Source organism: Quercus robur, chromosome 6 (assembly GCF_932294415.1).
Source record: "Quercus robur chromosome 6, dhQueRobu3.1, whole genome shotgun sequence".
NCBI classification, from domain to species: domain Eukaryota; kingdom Viridiplantae; phylum Streptophyta; class Magnoliopsida; order Fagales; family Fagaceae; genus Quercus; species Quercus robur.
The window spans coordinates 10768416-10789589 of record NC_065539.1 but is presented as its reverse complement, the minus strand read 5'-3'; the positions used below and the strand labels follow the sequence as shown (position 1 = coordinate 10789589).

The following is a 21174-nucleotide window of genomic DNA, read 5'->3' as shown; positions in this document are numbered from 1 at the left end:
ATGAGCTAATTGAGTTATAAGATTCTTGATGAAAAACTTACATTATTATAGCGAAAATGAAAAATTCTTTTTTACGTGGACCTGCCATTACACCTTTACTACTCACAACTCATCATGTAGGCAAGTTGTAGTACAAGTTGTGTTATTTTATGTGGCACTGCATTATTCATATATATATATATATATATATATTGCACTACCTATTCATCATAGAACATCAAATTTGTTAACCTAAAATGATCCTTGAAGACATAACTAAAATGTTTGCATAATTATATCTTCCCTCTAGTTTTATTTATTTATTTTTAAATTTCATATTTCAATTCTACTAGTGGAAAGTGATTCTAAGCAACATTGGAAATTGGCCAAACAGTTTGAAGAAAGAAAAAAAGAAAAAGAAAAGGAATTTGCAAGCTTGGTAAGGGGAAATTTGTTTTCGCAATTATGATTATGACTGTTCACTCAACTTTTTATTTGGTAAATCCCGAAAGAATAAAGTTTCTCTCCAGACTAGTTTGGAGAGAAACTTTTCAAACTTCTTATATATAAATATATATATATATATATATATTTTGGTGTGAATTTTAAAAATCTAATCGTTGAATTTCATATTTCTTATGTTCTTAACATACATATCAAATTTTGTTCAAATTGGATATTATTTACTATTTGATCAATAAACTTATTTTTTATACACAATTTTAGATCATAAAAATTTGAAATTTTAACATTTGTTTGATGAGATAGCAATTGATCTTTGATCTCCTTGAAATTTTACATGCATGAAAAATATAATAAGAGCACGCAATTTAACGGTTAAATTTTCAAAATTCACACTCAATATAGAGATATATGATGAGTTTGTAGAGTTTCTCTCCAAACTAGTTTGAAGATAAACTTTGTTCATCCCGAAAATGGTGAACAATACAAGGCTCCATAGTGTGTTGTGAAACTGACCCATGATTTTATGGTCCACTCATCCCCATCTGACAAGTGAAATATGTTGATGGATGTATTCAGTACCTTCCCTCCAGCTCGTCCGTTTGGACAAGCTCGCTTGTAAAATGTTCTGATAACACCCCCATGAGTGACCACAACCACTCGCTCTCCAGCATTAGGCAAATGCAGTTTTCAACTGGTTATTCTCCAAGTGCAATGTATTATACTAGTTAAAATATTTAATAGGTCTCGCACCAACAATATTGAAACTTTAATGTTGTCCCCCAACCAAACTCAGGGTGGTTGGGAATCCAAGTCAAGCCTCTGCTGTCATATCCCCATAGAGGTAGAACTTCTGTGTACTGCAATTTACGAAGTAATAATACAAACCATAAAACAAAATGGCTAGCACACATACATTTCATGAATTGTAACACTTAGTAAAATTTCTTCACTCCCAAATTGAAAAGGTTTTTGGAGTATGTAAAATTAACTTTTTAAAATGTTCCAGATGGAAAAGTTATAAAAGAGACGAGCCAAATGACGTCATACCTTTATGCTTTCTACCAATTCAGGCAATTCTCTCCAATGAAGACGTGCAACGTTCATAAAGTTGATCAAGACTTTCTCCACCACCCTGCATGTAATGAAAGAGATTGATCCAACAATTTTTCTGCTTATTTCCAAACTAAAATTTCATGCACATTCAATATTATAGTACTTGTTGTTTTAATCATATATTTCGAACTATTTTGCTTTTTTATTTTTTTCAAAAAAAAAAAAAAAAAAAAAAAAAGGCACATAGCAGAATCAATCACATGGAACGGGTTTAACTCATCTCAATTAAATTGGGGCAGATACAAATTCTTATCAACTAGTTCAGATCAACCCTAAGTATTCTTTCCCCTTTTTATCCAATCTAGAATAATAGATTGTTATCTCCTTTTTGATAATTCGATAATTGGGGGTGGAGGGATTTTGAACAGTGGACATTTCTGTTGGAAATACCATGAGGTGCCAATTGAATTACAAGACTCTACAAGATTCATGACCGTAGACTGTCATCTCCTTATCTAACATATCCTTTATTATTCCTACCAATGTTATTCTAGACCTCTTTCTGCCTCTTTGCACTCTATCAATTAGAATTATATTACTCTTTCTTAACAGTGCATTAAGCATTAATTAGCATCCATTGCATGTTATATTTTCCTCTATAAGAGTCACTTCTAGCTTTTAACAATGATTCCATTTCTTATCTTTCTTAGTATTTTCATTCCTAGAAGCTTAAACTATTAGAAAATTATGAATTTAATCATCTAACCATTATTCTAATATTCCTCCTCATGAGTGGCCCAAAATCTCTCTTAAGAAGTGGAACCCTACATGAAGGATTTTTAATTTTTTTTAAATGAGAGGTAGAGTAGAGATAGGGTTCAAATTCAAGACCACCTAGAATGGCAGTAAAGAAGAGTTCGAGGAAAAACAAGATTAAATTAAAAAAGATTCAAGATTTGTGGTCTATTTTTTATGTGGGACTATCTTGGCACCTTTTATAGACTACTTCAGTTATTATTGAGTTTGTGTTAAGTTTTTTCGGTTAGAAAGCTGTTGGTTAAGTTTTACTAGAAAGAGAACGAAACATCTAGATTACTGGAGTGGGCTTTCCTTAGCTGTACTAAAGGCCCATGAGTCTATTTGGAGTTTAGAGTCCTTTTGTTTAGAAGTTCTTGAGTACCTTTTAATTTATTATTAGTGATCCTGGTCTTAACACAAAACCTCTAGATACTAAAGTATCCCTCTTCAAACTTCCAACTTATTTATTTATTTCCTTTTATAAGTGAGTTCTCACCCAAGGGGAGGGATAAAGAGGAACTAGTGACCTCCACTCCATCAGGCGTAGTCCCCATAATCAATCTAGTAAGCTCACCCCTAAAAAAGAGTTATCAAATATCCAGCTTGAGATCTACCAGCACCTACTCAACCAACATTACTTGGCCATACATTTATAGAACAAACTTCAAGCTTCACAGGCCATAAGATTCTCCAATAGGGTATTGCAACTCTAAAGTAAAGAGTACTTACCGGGATTTCTTGATCTGTGCTGTGGGATAAAAAAGCCTGGTAAGCCTTAGTACTAACTTTGGCTGCTTCGCGCAGTACAAGGCCTTGAAGATCCCCCAAATTTTCTTTCCCGTAGGTCAGGTTCTTTACTTACCTGATATTAAAATCCAACTACAATAATGCTCCAGATTCCAAATTACAGATGAGAAACAGAATTTTTTTTTTTTTTTGTTGGTAAGTCCAAATTACAGATGAGAAACAGATTACTTTTGGCTTCATAATATACTGGAACCCAATATTGTCAAAGACTTAATCATTATTTGTCTAAAGATGCACCATTTATGGTATCTATCTTGAGAATTTCCAAACATGTCCTTGTTATCATCCCAATTACCTAATAGGTTTCAACAATTACAAAGGGGAGAGAGACGGAGGTGTAATACCATAAAAATTATATTGTATGGATAATCATTATAAGTTCAAAGAACCAAATGTTTCCCTTGTAATCAGGAATGAGTATTAACATATAGCAATAACAAAGCCTTTTTCTTTTGGGAGCAAGAGAAAGAGGGGAGGAGGGGGGGGGGGGGGGGTGGTGGATTCCATTGGAGACTGCTCACATTATAGGATACATAACCTTTTCATGCCTTAACTCTATAAAGATGAGATTTGAATCTAGGTCATGCTTCTAATAAAAGAGACTTCATTGGCCAAGCTAGTTGGCACCTTTATCAATACAAAATTGATTGTTCAAGCTTAAAAAGATTAGTGTTCCATTTCACATAACACTCTCATGACAACTTAACCACCATTTCATCTTCAATTTGTTACATTTAGTGCTCAAGGCCAAAGGTCAGATAATGGAGTCAAGGTTGAGATGAAAAAATTCTTATAATTTAGCAAAAGACATGGCCCCACATATGGTAGAACATGAGAAAAAGATTCAAATGGTCAATGCCAAATAGTTTATGAAAGTTTCTCATATGGGTTAATAATCCAAATCCAGGACTCCATGTGTGAATAGTTCTGCTTAAGTTGATCACCAAAACACAGTCAATTAATTTCATGCTGCTTTCATTGCCAAAATAAAATCAATTACATCAAAGAAAAAAATGACTTCAATGTAAGTAATATACATGCAATTATTATTGCAATGCAAACCACCACCATCATCTCCTTATATCTATTTTAGTATTTAAATGAAATCCAACTTCAAAAATGTTGCTTCTGGATTCATACCTCTAGTCCACCACAGCTAGTTGTAATTATCTGTGCAGTTTCAAAAGCTCATTTCAAGTCAGAAGAGTATACAGCAGAGATGTTAGGTTCCTTGGATAGCCTATCAGCCACCTTACAAGAAAAGAAGAATAAGTAGAAAGGTTAAGGCAAATGACATATTTCATCGGGTTTTCACAGCCAAAGTGAAGCATGTAATATACAAGTCATAACTTACTGCAGCTGCTTGTTGTCTCCCAGCTTCATTTAATTCAACATCCAGATGTCCCTGTTTAAAGATGAATTAATTTATAAAACTAAAATCATTGACACTTCAAGGCAAAAATGATAGCCACAAAAAAGGTTTGAGCTTGGCTTTTTATATATAGAGCGATCTCAAGCAAACTTTTTATTAAGCTGACCTAAGGGTAATTTTTTTATTCAGAAGATTATCAGCTACTTATTGACTTAAAAAAAAAAAAAATGAAATCAATTCATTAAAAAGGGAAAACCACAATATAGAGGCACAACACTAGTACGCGGTAAGTATATGAGAGAAACATCCAAAAAGAAAAATCTCATGAACTCCTCAATGAAATAATTCTAGGATGAGCTTGGTAGCCTAGTTCATTTTACTGTCCAAGTGCATGAAAATGCCACATCTAATAACTACCCATATAAGCACATATGTCCCAAAGTCTTCATACAAAGATAAACTCAATAGTTGTTGTAAGATCACCTTAAACATAGTTATCAATTCTCTCTATGTTGAATTTTACAGTAAAGGTTATTAGTGACATTATTTCAATGCTAATATAAGCAAACTTCAAAAGCATAAGCATCCCACATATTACACGTTGAGAGTTGATGTTAGAGAAAAAAGGCAGTACCTGAATTCTTCCATCATGATTCCACTCCGTTTCACCGTGACGCACCACAATTATCTCAGCGTAATTTGGATTTACCAAGCTGTGTTGTTAAAAGTTCGAACCCCAAATATAAATAAAATAAAAAGTTTCCATTTTTAGACTATAAATAAATAGTTAAAAAAGAAATGAGAAACGGGGATCGAACCTAGAATCGGAGTTGGACTCGGAGTGGGACTCGGCCATGTACGATTTGATTAGGTGAGTAATTGTGTGGCGAGTGAAGTTAAGCGTTGTGCTGCGTTGGTTTTAGCTCCAGAAAATGTGAATTGTGAAGGTGGACGAAGATGATTAACTGGTTTTGAGCGATTACGCGAACACAAAGATGCTGGATTTATAGAGAGCCAGGTGCGCAGCGTGCTCATAATCTTTCACCAATTGGAATTTGGAAACCAGAATCTATTCTACCACTACTACCGCGTCTTCCGATTGGCACAAGTGGGGCTGAAAATGGGCTGTGGGCTTTTATGGCATGTTTGGGTGTTTAAAAAATGAGAAGTTTCTACCACTACTACCGCGTCTTCCGATTGGCACAAGTGGGGCTGAAAATGGGCTGTAGGCTTTTATGGCATGTTTGGGGGGAGCGAGAGTAATTTAATTACTTTGTTTGGAAGTTTTTTAAAGAAGGATGGAGAGGGATTTGAAGGGGTTTCAACTACCTCCAACCCCTCATTTTTAATTCCTCCAAATTGGAGAGATTTGGAGGGAGAGTAGAACACAAAAATTATTGAATATATAAATTGCCTAATTTACCCTTATTATATTAAAAAAATTACAAGGTTTTTTAACGTCAAAAAAAAAAAAAAATGATTATGTAAATAATATTTGTTTGTTTCCTAAGAAAATTAAGGTGAATGAAAAGAAAAATTGAATCAAACTAGCTAGGGCAAAAGCAACGGTATCAGAGCCTATGAATTCGATTGCCAACACGAAGCTCTTTGAAAAGCCTTCCAAAGCCAAAGAAGAAGCCGAGCTATCTTCCTACAATGTCGATGACGACGGCGATGACAACAACAACAACGTATTGCTCTCCAAAACCCTAGCTCATATTTAAACTTTCAGCTAGTTTTATTGTATTTTTGGTTTCATCGAGTTCAATGCTTGATTTTTGTGTTTACGGGCCATTTCTCATCATTACTTGGCCTCTGTTTCGTTGCTGAGAAAACAAAGGAAACTGCATTTTTTTTTTTTGTTCTTCTTCAGTTTTGTCGTATTGCTCTCCAAAACCCTAGCTCATATTCAAACTTTCAGCTAGTTTTATTGTATTTTTGGTTTCATCGAGTTCAATGCTTGATTTTTGTGTTTACATGCCATTTCTCATCATTACTTGGCCTCTGTTTCGTTGTTGAGAAAATAGAGGAAACTGCATTTTTTTTTTTTGTTCTTCAGTTTTGTCGTATTGCTCTCCAAAACCCTAGCTCATATTCAAACTTTCGGCTAGTTTTATTGTATTTTTGGTTTCATTGAGTTCAATGCTTGATTTTTGTGTTTACGTGCCGTTTCTCATTACTTGGCCTCTGTTTCAATGCTAAGAAAACAGAGGAAAATAGAGGAAACTGCATTTTTTTTTTGTTCTTCTTCAGTTTTGTCCACTAATAAGGAGCTTTCACTTAGAAAAAGATACATAGTTGTATTAGGTCAAGTAGTCACAAATGATAATGAATCTGAGATTTAGAAGCTCCAATTTAATTTTCTTTTTGTACAATTTTAGCTACCACAAGGCCTTTCCAAAAATTTTATTTGAATTTATTAGTTAGTTATTTTTTAGTTTATATAAGCTTTAATGGTTTGCAATTTGTTGATTTTTATATTTAGCGTGAATAATTTTTAAGGTTCTTAACATTTTGAAATTGTAATGAAAAAAATTCACTAATAACATATTCTATGATTGAAAAAAAATCTTAGAATAAATTAATCATAGACCAATATTACAAGTTCATTTTCAAATTGGAGTAAATTTGTCTATTTTAATCATTTCCTCTCCTCTCCATCCTAATTTTTAAAACATCCAAATAAGGGGAATGACTAATTACTCCCTTCCCCCTTATTAATTTTAAAAACATCCAAACATGGTGGAGGGGAATCATTCCACTCTACTCTCCTCCCCACTACACTACTCTCCTCTCCTCTCCTCTACTCCCCTCTACTATCATCCCTCTCTAAACTTCCAAACAGGCCATTAGTTCTTTCTCCAATGTATAGGGCCTCCTTAGGAAGTCAAAGAAGGACTCCATTTTTTTTTAGCTAGCTTCAGCCCTGATAACAGAAACAAAATAAGGAGGGCCACAACCTAAAATCAAAATTACAAAATATATTGTTTTTCAAGGAACACTTGGCCAGAGCATTTGCTGCACAATTCGCTTCTCTAGCAATCCAGCGAATAGAGATATTAGGATTTGAACCATAAGGACTCCGTTAGACTATATAGGCCCTTTGATTTAAACCATAAATCTCTTGGAAACATGAGGTGACCTTGATAGACATTTTGAGAGCTCTATGATTTAGTGTGCGTTTCAGCAGGCCTTTTTTTTTTTTTTTTTTTCCAGTGCTTATGAACGTTAACAAGTATTGTTCATGCACTGTGCGGAGACAGATTTTATTGTTTATGCACTGTTTACGTATTGTTCATGGGACCCACAACCACTTTATTCAGAAAAAAAAAATATTAAAAATGGGTCCCACTGTACTATTTACACATTTAAAAATTATTTTATTATAGTGTTTTTCAGTTTTCAGTTTTCAGCTGTATCCAAACGGATCATTAGAATTCATCAATGAACCAACTCTAATTTAAAAAAGAAGAAGAAAAGAATGGGTATTTGGGTGGATGCTACTTAGTGGGCCTCCAACATTGGGCCATTGATTAAAATCTAGTTGCTAAATAGTTGATACAGTTGAACTAATTAGGTAGTAATATTTGAAATAATTTTTTATATGACAAGCATGTGTCCATGGGTTCCTGAGTGTCTCATAGACTAAGAATGGAATAATCTAGTTAAAGGTTGGAACACTACTTTCTTATATATTAAAAAGAAAAAAAAAACATACACAACATCATTTTATTTAAACATTTTCAATTAAGGACTTCGTTATAAATGAGTTTATAGTTTAAATAATTTTTTTTAAAGCATATGGTTTATTTTAATAATTTTGATAAACGTGGAGTTCAATTTTAGACCACTTTTAAATTCTGAAGTCTAACATATAATTAACCCTTACTTCTATTTCATTTTACGGTCGAACACCGTGAAGGTTTCCAAGCTCCACCTCTGCCCCACTTCATTTTTGTATTTGTCCTACAAGTCCCAATCTAGAAGTTGGTTCTCTTTTGTTAAGGTTTGGATTTATGGGTACTGTATAAGTACTGGTCTAGCCACCCGATTAGTCCAGCTAAAATATGCCTACAAGCCCAATAAAATGGCTCACATTGGACTAGTAACTTTTTTTTTTGGGTGGGGGAAGGACTATTATCCTATTATATCCTACTATGATGCTATACCAAAAATACATGACAGAAATTTTTTTCACTACTAGTTAGGGCAGGACCTACAGGGAAATTGCTTGCCATGGAAAAAAAGTATATAATTTTTTTTTTTCAATTCTAGATTTTATTTGTATTACAAAACAAAGATATGAATCATTTGATTTTTAAAGTATATAAAAATTTACATTAATCAAAAGAGACATTAATTTTAAGAATTTTGATAATTATGTCGTAAAAAGTTAATCTCATTCAAGTAAAAATTTTGAACAACCACAAAGTTAGGGTAGCTATTTAACATATAAATATTTATTTAACTATAATAGTTTTTAGTACCTACTTGCTAAAGACAATATATCTATTCTCTAAAAACTTCTAAGAATGATAACGAATATTATCATCTTTCAACAATAAACAATTGAGTTTTGCTAAGAAATTAAAAAAAAAAGATAACAAAAGGCTTGTGTCATCGAATATCATCATTCTACTTTCTAAGAATTTTTATCATTTAAAACTCAAAATACGTAAAGAAAATTTTTAGGATGTTAAAATTTAGCAGGAGTAATTTAGATATTACACAATAAAATATTTTAAGAATCATAAGCTTTCATTAAGGTTTAACTGAGAGAATAACAATATGACATATTTGTTCTTTTCCAAAATATTAAGGGAAAAATTGCTTGATTTTAAAGTTTAAGGAAGAATTGTAAACTAACCCAAACATAGAGGATGGAAAATGTTTTTTTTTCTAAATTTTTGTTTTTGTGTGCAAAACTATGTGTTTTTACTTAAAATAGTGTGTAAAGAAAAAATATATACAAAAAGTCAACCCAAGAAAATTGTATGTAGAATTAATAGTGAATTTTGGCTTAACAAAGTTGATTAAACCAACAAAAAATTTCTAAAAACACAACAGAATGACGCAACATTTTCATAATACCTTTATAATTTTGTTATATTTTATTTTAACTTGTAAAGAATTGACAACTCAGCAATTTTGAAAATATTGTGACAACATCAAGATGTCTTAACATTTTTCACACAAAAAAATACTATGTCTATGACATTTTCACAACAAATCATAAGTAGTAGGTTACTACAAGTTATTATTGGTGGGCAAAAAAGTAGTTTCATTGGTAGTTTAAATTAGAACCAATAACAATTTACCATATTTGATTTGTTATGAAAGTGTTGTGAAAATTATTGTGGACTAACTAAAAATAATATAACAAATATACTACAACTTTATGCATTCACCAAAAAAAAAAAAAAAAAAAAAAAAAAAAAAAAAAAAAAAAAAAAAACGGCCAACAAAACAATGAAGGTTAAACAAACCAAAACTACTGTAGTGAAATTACTGTAACTTTTCTCATTCACTCTTTATATATATATATATATATATATATATATAGAAATATACATTGCATTTACAATGTAAATTTATATTGTAAACACATAAGAATTGGTAAATGTTGTACACATTTGCAAAATTTGTACAATTTTTTTTGCAAATGTATATAATATTTGCTACTTTTTGTGTGTATGGGTGAGTTTGGTTCAGCTTTTTGTAAAAGTGCATAATGAAAAAGTGGAATTTTCAAAAAGTGCATAATGAAAAAGTGGAGTTTTAAAAAGCTGAGTGTTTGGTAAAAGCTGTTAAAAAGTACTTTTTGAAAAAGCTGAGTGTTTGGCTAACAATTATAAAAGTTGCAGTTTGAGGGATAAATTACCAAAAAGGACAATGTATATATAAGGGAGTTTATTTCATACTTAAATCAATTACTTCATATACTTACTAAAAAAATAATAATAATAATATATTATTGGTATTATTTTAATAAAGTTTGGACAATTTTTCTTTTTTAGTGTCATAATTATTTGTTATTACCATTAATGACTTCTTATCAATATTAATTAAATCTAAATAATTTTCATCATCATGAAGCATAAAATGAAAATGTAAAAAGATGATAAAATATACACCAATAATCCAAGTTTAAATTGTACTACATAAAAATGTAAAAAGATAATAAAATACATATCTTTTTTTTTTGGTAGAAAGGAACTTCATTAACAAAAAGAACTAAGGGGAACAAGGCAGATCAGAAGAGTATCTGCTATGGTACATACCAGCTCTATCAGAGCTTAACAAATCCAACATACCCACAGGTGGGTCATGAAATAAAACAAAAGATCTATCCTGTTGAGATCCTAACTGAGCCAAAAAATCAGCACAAGTATTAGCCTCACGAAAACAATGTCTGATTCGGACTTGGCCAATCTGAGATATCAAATGTTTGCAGTCATCAAGGAGAGGCAATGCACAACGGTTAGCACTTGAAGAATTTGAGAAAAGCTGAACAACGGCCTTTGCATCAAGCTGAACATCCATGACACTCAACTGCATTTCATAACAAAGATTGAGACCATCTCTAAGCCCCCAAAGCTTTGCCATAAAGCTGTTAGAAGATCCAATACTCCTAGAAAAACCACCCAGCCATTCCCCGTGATCGTTCCTGATAAGGCCGCCACTCCCAGCCCGGCCTGGATTTCCCATAGCTGCCCCATCAGTATTCAGACAAGCCCACCCGGCTTGAGGTCTCTCCCACCTGACTTGCACCAATTTCTTGTTGCCTGTCTTCTTGGCATTGAGGCCACAATGTTGAAATTCCAAAGCACGGAAAAGAGCCTCCCTTGTGGACATAAGGTTGAGCATGAAGGTTCCTGAATATAGCTGCATTTCTGTACTTCCACAGCAGCCAAATGGTGAAAGGGAAAATGATTCTCCAAGGAGGTTGCACTCCTAACCTGCAAGAGTTATTAGTACAATTGATTTTCAGCCAATCAACCAGATTTCCCTTATAAAAATTGTTTATAAAAATTACTAAGTGCATAAAAACTACTCTTAATAACTCAACATTCAATCCCATAAAGCATAGATGGTCTTATAATGGTTTTATAAATGGTCATACAAGGTTATTAACCTTAATCCAAATCAACTGCAGTATCCAAGGTTATTAACCTTGAGAACAAATCATACAAATACCAAAATAACAATTTACGAGTCAACTAGATTCAACTTTACATTAAATTCCAATTCTAAATGAAGCAAAACACTTCCACTCCTCATTACTAAAGACCAAAAAAATCACATAAACGATAAAATTTGCAAAAAAATCTACCATTCAGTACCAAAAAAAAAAAAAAAAAAAAAAAAAAATTGTATAGCTTAAACCTCAATTCTTAAACTAAGCAATAAATTCTTACACCAAAGCATTCAAAACCCAGAAAATCACATAACTAATTGATGGAACACAAATCCGTCAGTGAATGTGCAGATGGAATCACCCGTGAGGCGTGAAGGTTTGCTCGTCGAGAGACACCGGTGTGGCGCCTGCCACAAAGTCTCCGATGCCAAAGTTAGGATCACAGTTAAACACAATAAAGAAAAGAATAGATAGTTTCAGAGTATTTTTGCATATATCCCCTTCTGTTGGTTGTGTGAGAGTTTTATACCTGAGCCCATCAGGGCTAGCCGTTGAGGCTGTTAATGCTTTCTTTTGTAACGCACCTGGCCAGTAATGAGACTTTTAATAGGCCCTCCAACGGTCTTCTTGGTTGATTTGGTAACTGCTCGGATCATTGATTGATCGTATTGAATAACTCTTTGCCTCGTCGGTGATGATAGCTTCCTTCGCTGTTTCTGCTCACTTCGTCATGGATGGTTCTCTCGTCAGTAATGTTATCTTCGTCAGCGGTATGTAGAGTTGTCATTCCCGTCAGTTGCCCCCCAGGTTCTGGGGTCGTCGGTGACCTGTCATGACGATCACAGAAGCTGAAAAGTTTTTCTTGTGACTCTTGGGGTTCTGTTTCGCCTTTAATGTTTAGTGGCGGCGTTACACGCAATCATGGCCACGTGGCGCTTGATGGTCTGTGGAATTAATGGCATGACCCTTGGGTTTCCCGCTGGTTTTTCAATCGTTTTTTGGCCCACATTTAAAACTTCTCCTTTTCAACTTTTCGTTTATTTCTCAGAGAGCAAAAGCAAACCAGTTTTTTAGAGATACTCTGAATATTGTGGCTTCCTTCTTCTCCGATCTGCCTTGTGCTGCTTCTGCCGTTCCGCCATTGGAGGTATGTTCTTCTTTCCTTTTTCTTTCTTCTTTTTCTTCTTTTACTGTATAATTTCTGATTTGCTATTCCCTTTTCGCTTCTATTCTGGTGTTGGCTTTTGCTTTTCTTTTGGGGTTTCAGTTTCGTGCTTTGTTTTCCTTTTGGTTTCTGTATTTTCCATGGTTGATAGCTTAGAGGTTAGGACAGCTTGCCCGTCGATCTCCTTCCTTTTTGCGCGTCTAGGGGGATCTTTGGGTACTTACCCTTTTTTGGAAAATTTTGTGTACGAAGGCAATAGTCTGAGTGTCGTTTTGAGTGAGTTGTTACCGTTGCTCCGTCAATCGCTAAATTGGTTTGAGGGTTTAGGAGGGAGAAGATTAATGTCTGAGGTTAGGTCTAGTGACCTCGAGACTGGGCTATCGTCCAGTGGTGGCCCGGCTGAAGGAGATACCGCCGTTTCTGGTTCTCGAGAGGTTAGGGCTTTTTATGCCCTTAGGGAGATTTGTGGTCTGGATGACGAGACCGTGAATAGATTTAAGGATAGGTTTCAATTTCCGTCTAGGGTTCGTGTTCGTCGTCCCAGGGAAGAAGACAGGGCTTGTCACTTCTTTCCAGGCGAAATATGTTTTTATGAGTCAGCCTTCACCTGTGGGCTTAGGTTCCCCGTCCACCCGTTCCTGATGGAACTTTTAAATCATTTTGGTATAGCCCCTGGACAGCTCATGCCAAACTCGTGGAGGATCGTCATTAACTGTATGCAAATATGGTTGGCCTCCAACGGGGATATGATCAGGATAGGTGAGCTCACCTACCTGTATCGTTTGAAAGAGTCTAAAGAGTGGGGATATTACGAATTAGTCCCTTGGGAGAGAAAGATTAGAATCGTCAAGGGATTGCCTTCGTCATTCAGGTATTGGAAGTCGCGCTTTTTCTTTGTGTCTGGGGACGACTTCGAGACCCAATCTAGCAGTGATTGGGGTGATATCCCGAGGTTACTCCGTCGGTGGGGAACCCCGACCTTAGGTGCGTCAGTATTTCTCCCCGTTGTTTCAATCTTGCCAATTTTCAAGTTCTGATCTTGCTGACTTCTTTGTTTCTTTGTTTGGTATAGTTAAGAGACGGCCTGGGCTGAAGAGACGATATAAGGAACGTATAGAGACCGCCATCGGGTACGCTGAGACGATTGAGAGCTGGGACGAGCTGGTTGACCCTCGATCTCTTGCGTTTTACAACCTTGGTCCTGACCCATCTCCTTTCGTTCTTCGTCAGCTTGGCATTGAAGGAAAAAAGAGTAAGTTTTAACTTCGTCAATGCTGATTCATCTTCTGTACACTTAAGCACTTCTTTGACACACTTTCTTCTTGCAGAGATGACGACCAAGTTTAACAAGGACATGTATGCAAAGATGAGGTCAAAGAAGGACGAACCCCTGTCCAATTTGGGGAAGAAGACCGTGCGAGTTACCGGGAAGGGTTCTGCCTCCATCCCGCTCAGCATTGTTCCTTCCATAGCCTCTGAAACGACGAGGACTGCCTCCCCGACCGCTTCAATAGAAGAGATTCCTACTCCTGGCTCTAAAAGGCCGCGTGTGGTTGGCAAAGGAAAGGAGAAGACTGATACTCGTCCGTCCACCATATGGGATGACGAGTCTTTGGCTGTGGAAAGAGCTCACGAGGTCGTTACTTCAGCGGACTTGAAGGCTCTATCTGACTTGTCCTTAAACGATGTGGCTTCCCGTCACGTCCACAAACTGGTCCAGGTTCGGGTTCTTCCCTCTTCATCATTTCTCTTTTTTTTTTTTTTTTTTTTTTTTTTTTTTTTTTTTTATAGACGACTTCATAATTTCCTCCAGGTGTTGGGAGAGAGTATCCATATCACTGCTGAGTACCTCACTCAAGGGGCCAAGGTGGCGTCTCTGGCGACCCGGATGGAGGCTCAGGAGAGGGAGAACTCTGACCTGAGGACGAATCTGATTACTTCTATGGACGAGGCCACGACACTGAAGGAGAAGGTCAAGGTGCTGGAGGACGACCTCAGAGTTGAGCGCGGGTTGACTCAGGAGAAGGACGAGCAACTTCAGGCAGCCAAGGAGAAGCTAGTGAACATCGCCGCTCGATCCGTGGAGGCTTTCCAGACCACTGATGAGTACAACACCGTGCTCTTCAGCTGGTATTTTAAGGGATTTGAGCTTCTCCGGAGGTACATGATCAAGCATCCTTCCGGAGTCAACCTGGAGAGCCTGGATTTGGAGGAGGTGGACAAGGAAATGGCCCTGGAGGAGGCAGCTTCGTCTTCTGCCCCCGGTGATGATGTTCCTGAACCCGTTGCTGACGTGCCGGCCAGTGAAGGCACAACTGATGCTTGACTCTACTTACTTAGAAAAATATTATTGTGGGTGCCCGTCTTGTTTTTGGGCTTTTCTTTTTTTTTTTTTTTTTTTTTTTTTTGTAAATCTAATTTCAAAACAATTTGCTTTATTTTGAAAACAATGATATCGACCCAGTGTTTATGGGCTGGAATGAAGCGTACTTACTTTTCTTCTGGCTGGTTTACATCCGTCCGTACTTTTTGTGCTTTGTTAATTAGTTGTTGATTTAATGCACTGTGCTCTTCTGTGAACTGACTCCTGCCATTCGACTTACGTCCGTCTAGACGGACTCTTGTCCCTTGTTCTTTTAACGTCAGTAATTTACATCCGTCAAGGCGGAATTTTATTACTTAGTATTTTAACCATAGTATTATGGTCTTCAGTAATTTACATCCGTCAAGGCGGAATTTTATTACTTAGTATTTTAACCATAGTATTATGGTCTTCAGTAATTTACATCCGTCAAGGCGGAATCTTATTACTTAGTCTTTTAACCATAGTATTATGGTCGTCGGTAACTTACATCCGTCAAGGCGGAATCTTGTTACTTAAGTCTTTCAACCAGTGTTATGGCCGTCGGTAACCTACATCCGTCAAGGCGGAATCTTGTTACTTAAGTCTTTTAACCATAGTATTATGGTCGTCGGTAACTTACATCCGTCAAGGCGGAATCTTGTTACTTAGTGATTTATAGGCCTCATGGTTGACCTGTACTGCCTGCGCAAAAACATTGAATGAATAATACTTTTATTAACTTCAATAACGAGTGCATTCGTGTGTTACATTTACTCATGGTATTTCTTTAAATGCTCAATGTTCCAAGGACGAGGGAGTTTTCGTCCGTCCATAGTTTCCAGATGGTAACTCCCTTGCCTAGAGTAATGAACGACGCGATATGGCCCTTCCCATGTAGGGCCCAGCTTCCCTTGAGTCTGGTCTTTAGTAGCTATAGTGACTTTGCGAAGGACGAGGTCCCCTATGGCCAGCCGCCTGAGTTTGACCCTCTTATTGTAATACTCGGCCATTTTCTTTTGATACTTTGTCATTCGACTGGACGCATTGTCTCTTATTTCATCCAAGCAATCCAGGTTGAACCGCAGTCCCTCGTCATTGAGTCCCTCTCTGAAAGCTCCTCGCCTGATGCTTGTTACTCCAACTTCTACTGGGATCACTGCTTCTGAGCCGTAGGTGAGCCTGAAGGGTGTCTCTCCTGTCGGGGTTCTGGCTGTAGTCCTGTATGCCCACAAGACATTAGGCAGTTCTTCGGGCCAGGCACCTTTTGCTTCGTCCAGCTTGGTTTTGATTATCTTGAGCAACGTCCTGTTTGTTACTTCCGTCTGTCCATTTGCCTGGGGGTGTCCCGGGGATGAGAATTGATTCTTGATCCCGAGGTTCGAGCAGAACTCTCTGAAGCCTTGGCTATCGAACTGCTTCCCATTATCGGATATGATCGTCAAAGGGATCCCGAACCTGCAGATAATGTTTTTCCATACGAAGCTCCGGATCCGAGCCTCAGTGATGGTTGCTAGAGCCTCTGCTTCAACCCATTTTGTGAAATAGTCAATAGCAACTAGAAGGAATTTTACCTGACCTTTACCTTGGGGCAGAGGACCGACGATGTCGATTCCCCATTGCACGAATGGCCATGGGGAGGATATGGTCGTCATCTTCTCTGCTGGAAGCCGTTGTACATTCCCGTACCGCTGGCATCTGTTGCATCTCCTGACGAGGTTAGCAGCATCCCCCTGCATGGTTGGCCAAAAGTACCCCGCTCTTATCACTTTGTTTACTAGGGATCTGGGGCCGGCATGGTCGCCACAGACTCCTCCGTGTACCTCTTCTAGGATGTATTTGGCCTCGTCCTCGTCGACGCACTTCAGGTAGGGCATAGAGAAGCCTCTCTTGTACAAGACGTCATTTAGGATCGTGAACCTAGCCGCTCTCTTTCTGACCTTTCTGGCTTCGTCAGTATTCTGAGGTAAGTGTCCGTCTTGGAGGTAGGATATCAAGGGCGTCATCCAGGTGTTTGTGCTCTGGGTGGTGAGCACTGCCACCTCCTCAATACTTGGGCATTTCTGAATTTCTATTGCCATGTCTGCGCTTGTCATTCCTGCTTCTGACGATGCTAGTTTCGACACTTCGTCAGCTTCAATATTCTGGTTTCTTGGTATCTGGGCGAAATCCACTGTGTCGAACTCCTGAGTTAGCTGCCTTGTCAGTTTAAGGTATTTCTGCATCCTTTCCTCCTTTGCCTCGTACTCTCCACTGATCTGTCCGATTACCAGCTTTGAATCACTCTGGATAAGCAAGTTTTTGGCACCAAGAGCTTTTCCAAGCCTCAAGCCCGTCAGTATTCCTTCATATTCGGCTTCGTTATTGGTGGCTGGGAACTCCAGTTGAACTCCATATTTCATCACTTCTCCGTCGGGGGTGGTTATGACGACCCCTACTCCCCCCCTCTTTTGGGCTGACGAACCATCTGTCTGTATTATCCATTTTCCAACTACGTCGGTAGTTCCTGCTTCGTCTGGAAGAGTGAATTCAGCGATGAAGTCAGCCAGGGCTTGTGCCTTGATGGCTGCTCTTGGATGGTACTCGATGTCAAATTGACTGAGTTCGATTGCCCATTGGACCATTCTCCCTGCTGCTTCCGGTTTGTTCATTGACTTCTTGATTGGCTGGTCCGTCATTACGAGGATAGGATTTGACTGGAAATACGGTCTGAGCTTGCGCGAAGCTACTATAAGTGCGAACGCAATCTTTTCAATTCTTGGGTACCTGAACTCAGCTCCTTGAAAGGCCTGGCTGACGTAGTACACCGGGAGTTGCTTCTTGCCTTCTTCTCTAATCAAGGCTGCGCTGACTGCCGACGCTGATACTGCCAGGTACAAATATAGGTTCTCCCCTCCTTTAGACGGGCTCAGGAGAGGTGGACTGCTCAGATATCGTTTCAACTCTTGGAACGCTGCTTCGCATTCGTCAGTCCAAGCAAAGGCCTGCTTGAGGGTTTTGAAAAAGGGCAAGCATTTGTCTGTGGCCCTGGAGACGAACCTGTTTAGAGCTGCTATCCTTCCCGTAAGTTTTTGTACATCCTTGACGGTTTTGGGTGAAGCCATGTCAATGATAGCTTGTACCTTCTCTGGATTGGCTTCTATTCCTCTCTGGGACACCATGAATCCCAGGAATTTTCCCGAGGCTACCCCAAAAACACATTTGCTAGGATTTAACTTCATCTGGTGTTTTCTCAGGGTTGCAAAAGTCTCCTCCAGGTCGTCCAGATGGGCGAGCTCTTCCTTACTCTTGACGAGCATATCGTCTACGTATACTTCCATGTTCCTGCCAATTTGTTGATTGAACATTTTGTTTACCAACCTCTGGTATGTAGCTCCAGCGTTTTTCAACCCAAAAGGCATCACCTTGTAACAATAGAGTCCCTGGCTGGTGATGAAGGCGGTCTTCTCCTGGTCTTCTTCAGCCATCTTTATCTGGTTGTACCCTGAGAAGGCATCCATGAACGTCAACAACTTGTGTCCAGCGGTAGAATCCACGAGTTGGTCTATCCTTGGTAGAGGGAAGCTGTCCTTTGGGCATGCTTTATTCAGATCAGTGAAGTCTACACACATTCTCCACTTTCCATTTGGTTTCTTTACCAGGACGATGTTGGCGAGCCATTCTGGGTAGTATACCTCTCGGATGAACCCTGCTGTCAATAGTTTTGGTTACCTCTTCTGCTACTGCCTGATCTCGCTCTGGAGCGAAAGTTCTTCGTCGTTGCTGAACGGGCTTCTTGTTGGCGTCCACATTTAGTCTATGCTGGATGATCCCTGGAGATATGCCTGGCATGTCCTCGTGACTCCATGCGAAGACATCAAGATTCCCTTTAAGGAACTTTATGAGTTTCACTCTCATCTCAGGGCTTAGCGTCGTCCCTATCCTGGTTGTCCTGTCCGCATTTCCTTCTACCAACTCTACTGTTTCCAGGATCTCCATTCTGTCTTCCTCTTTTTCTTCTATCGTCCACGTGTGGTTCTCCTTTCTTGCCAGTACGGCCTGGTAGCACTCCCTCGCCAGGACCTGATCTCCCTTTACTTCACCTACACCGTCGTCTGTTGGGAATTTCACCTTCAAACAGTATGTGGACGTTGCTGCCTTCCATTTGTTTAGGGTAGGCCTCCCAATGATGACATTGTAGGACGAGGGGCAATCTACAACCAGGAAATCTACTTGTTTGGTCAGCTGCAACGGATAGGTCCCTGCTGTTACCGTCAGAGTCACTATACCCCTGGGGTAGACCCTGTCTCCACTGAAACTGACAAGCGGAGAGTCAAAAGGACGGAGCCTTTTTGGATCTAACTTCAACTGCTGGAAGGCTGGGAGGTAGATGATGTCCGCCGAGCTTCCGTTATCAACAAGGATCCTTCTGGTATTGAACCCTTCTATATTCAGCACTATGACCAGGGGATCGTTGTGAGGCTGTTTCACTCCCCTGGCGTCTCCTTCATTAAAGGACATATCTTGGTATGTTCGTCGGTACTTGGACGGAGGAACAGCGTGGACGCTGTTTACCTGTCTGTGGTATGCCTTTCTAAGCGACCTGAATGACCCTCCTGAGACTGGTCCTCCCGTGATCGTGTTTATCTCCCCGATCACTTTGCGTGGAGGTTGGGACGTATGGTCGTCATCCCGAATGAAGGATTCATTTTGGGTCCTGTTGTCGTCTCTGAACTTGTTATGTTCTCCTTTCTTTACAAATTTCTGCAATTTTCCTTTCCGTATTAACTCCTCTATTTGTTCCTTCAGGTCTCTGCAATCTTCCGTGTTGTGGCCGTGGTCTCTGTGGAACCGGCAATACTTGTTCTTGTCACGTACGTTGGGGGACGAGTGTAATGGCCTGGGCCATTTGAGATGATGCTCGTCCTTGATCTGCGTGAAAATCTTGTCAACAGGCATAACCAATGGAGTAAATTTTACCTGACGAGGATTTCTTTCATCCCTCCTTCTATTCCCGTCATTGTTCCGACGTTCTGGTCTGTCTCTCTTTTGCCCTCTGCGGTCGTCTTCCCGCTTGGGCTTGTCTCCCAGCCTCTCGGTATCTTTTATGGCAGCTAGAGCGTCTTCCGCGTTCATGTATTTTTGGGCCTTCAGGAGCATTTCAGCCATTGTCTTCGGGGGGTTTTTGGCAAGAGAGGCTACAAGATCTCTGGATTTCAACCCTGCCTTGAAGGTCGTCAATTGCACCTTGTCATCAGCTTCGTCCACCTCCAGAGTTTCCCGGGTGAATCGCTTGACATATGACCTCAGAGTCTCCTTCTCTCCCTGTCTTATGGTGAGTAAGTAATCTACTGGTCTCCTTGGGCGTTGTCCCCCTATGAAGTGACGCAGGAAAGCGCTGCTTAGCTGGTCGAAGTTGTCTATGGACGAGTTTGGCAACTTAGTAAACCATTCTCTTGCTGCTCCTTTGAGAGTTGTAGGGAAGGAACGGCATAATATCTCGTCAGGTGGTTGTTGAAGGCCCAGAGTCGTCTTAAAGGTATTAAGATGATCCTGAGGGTCCTTGAGTCCGTCAAATGGTTCTAACTGAGGCAGGCGAAACTTTGACGGCACGGGGCAATCAAGTACTGCTGCAGTGAAGGGTGAATCTGTAGCCCTTACCATCTTGTCTACACTCCGGTCTGTCTTTTCCTTGATGGCGCTCCTTAGTTCGTCCATCTCTTTCCTCATTTCCCGAAGAAGATCTGAGTTTTGTTCGTCCGGAGTAGTTGGTCTTCGGGGGGTTTCCCTCTGTTGGCTATCCCCCTCTCCCTCCGTGTTACCCTTGGACCGGTTTTCTTCCTGTTGAGCTTGTTGAACCTGCTGGAGTCGCAGCTTCATTTCCTGGTTCTGCCTGGTGAGTTCCTCAATGGTGGCTGCCAGGGCTTGAACTTGCTGGGCCAAGGCCGTTGAATCTGGGTTGGATTCCATCTGGATATGGTGAATTGATGGAAACTACGTTTTCGACTATAAATCTGAAAACTCGTCCCCACAGACGGCGCCAAACTGATGGAACACAAATCCGTCAGTGAATGTGC

At 38.9% G+C, this 21174-nt stretch overlaps 2 protein-coding genes and 1 pseudogene across 3 annotated transcripts in view; 2 read left to right on the top strand and 1 right to left on the bottom strand.

The window, feature by feature from the left end:
* Nucleotides 1–21174, top strand: part of LOC126732719 (patatin-like protein 2) — a 93041-nt gene that overhangs the window by 28833 nt on the left and 43034 nt on the right. The gene's annotated exons all lie outside the window — the stretch shown is intronic.
* On the bottom strand, nucleotides 809–5590 carry LOC126732724 (phosphoglycerate mutase-like protein 4; annotated as a pseudogene).
* LOC126732721 (uncharacterized) lies at nucleotides 12525–15166 on the top strand. 2 transcript variants are annotated; one of them, XM_050435715.1, is made up of 4 exons: nucleotides 12529–12759; nucleotides 13850–14029; nucleotides 14106–14497; nucleotides 14591–15160. In XM_050435715.1, the coding sequence occupies exons 3-4, from the start codon at nucleotides 14108–14110 to the stop codon at nucleotides 15101–15103; spliced, it is 903 nt and encodes a 300-aa protein (XP_050291672.1). In that variant the 5' UTR covers nucleotides 12529–12759; nucleotides 13850–14029; nucleotides 14106–14107; the 3' UTR covers nucleotides 15104–15160. The 2 variants fall into 2 exon arrangements, with proteins under 2 accessions (XP_050291673.1, XP_050291672.1); XM_050435716.1 differs by having other exon boundaries at nucleotides 12525–12759; nucleotides 13850–14497; nucleotides 14591–15166.

What these genes read in the sequence shown, in the direction of transcription:
- LOC126732721 (XM_050435716.1), top strand. Translation starts at nt 14,108, where the DNA reads ATGACGACCAAGTTTAACAAGGACATGTATGCAAAGATGAGGTCAAAG. An exon ending in ACGTCCACAAACTGGTCCAG is followed by an intron (nt 14,498 to 14,590) that starts GTTCGGGTTCTT and finishes AATTTCCTCCAG; the next exon opens with GTGTTGGGAGAGAGTATCCA.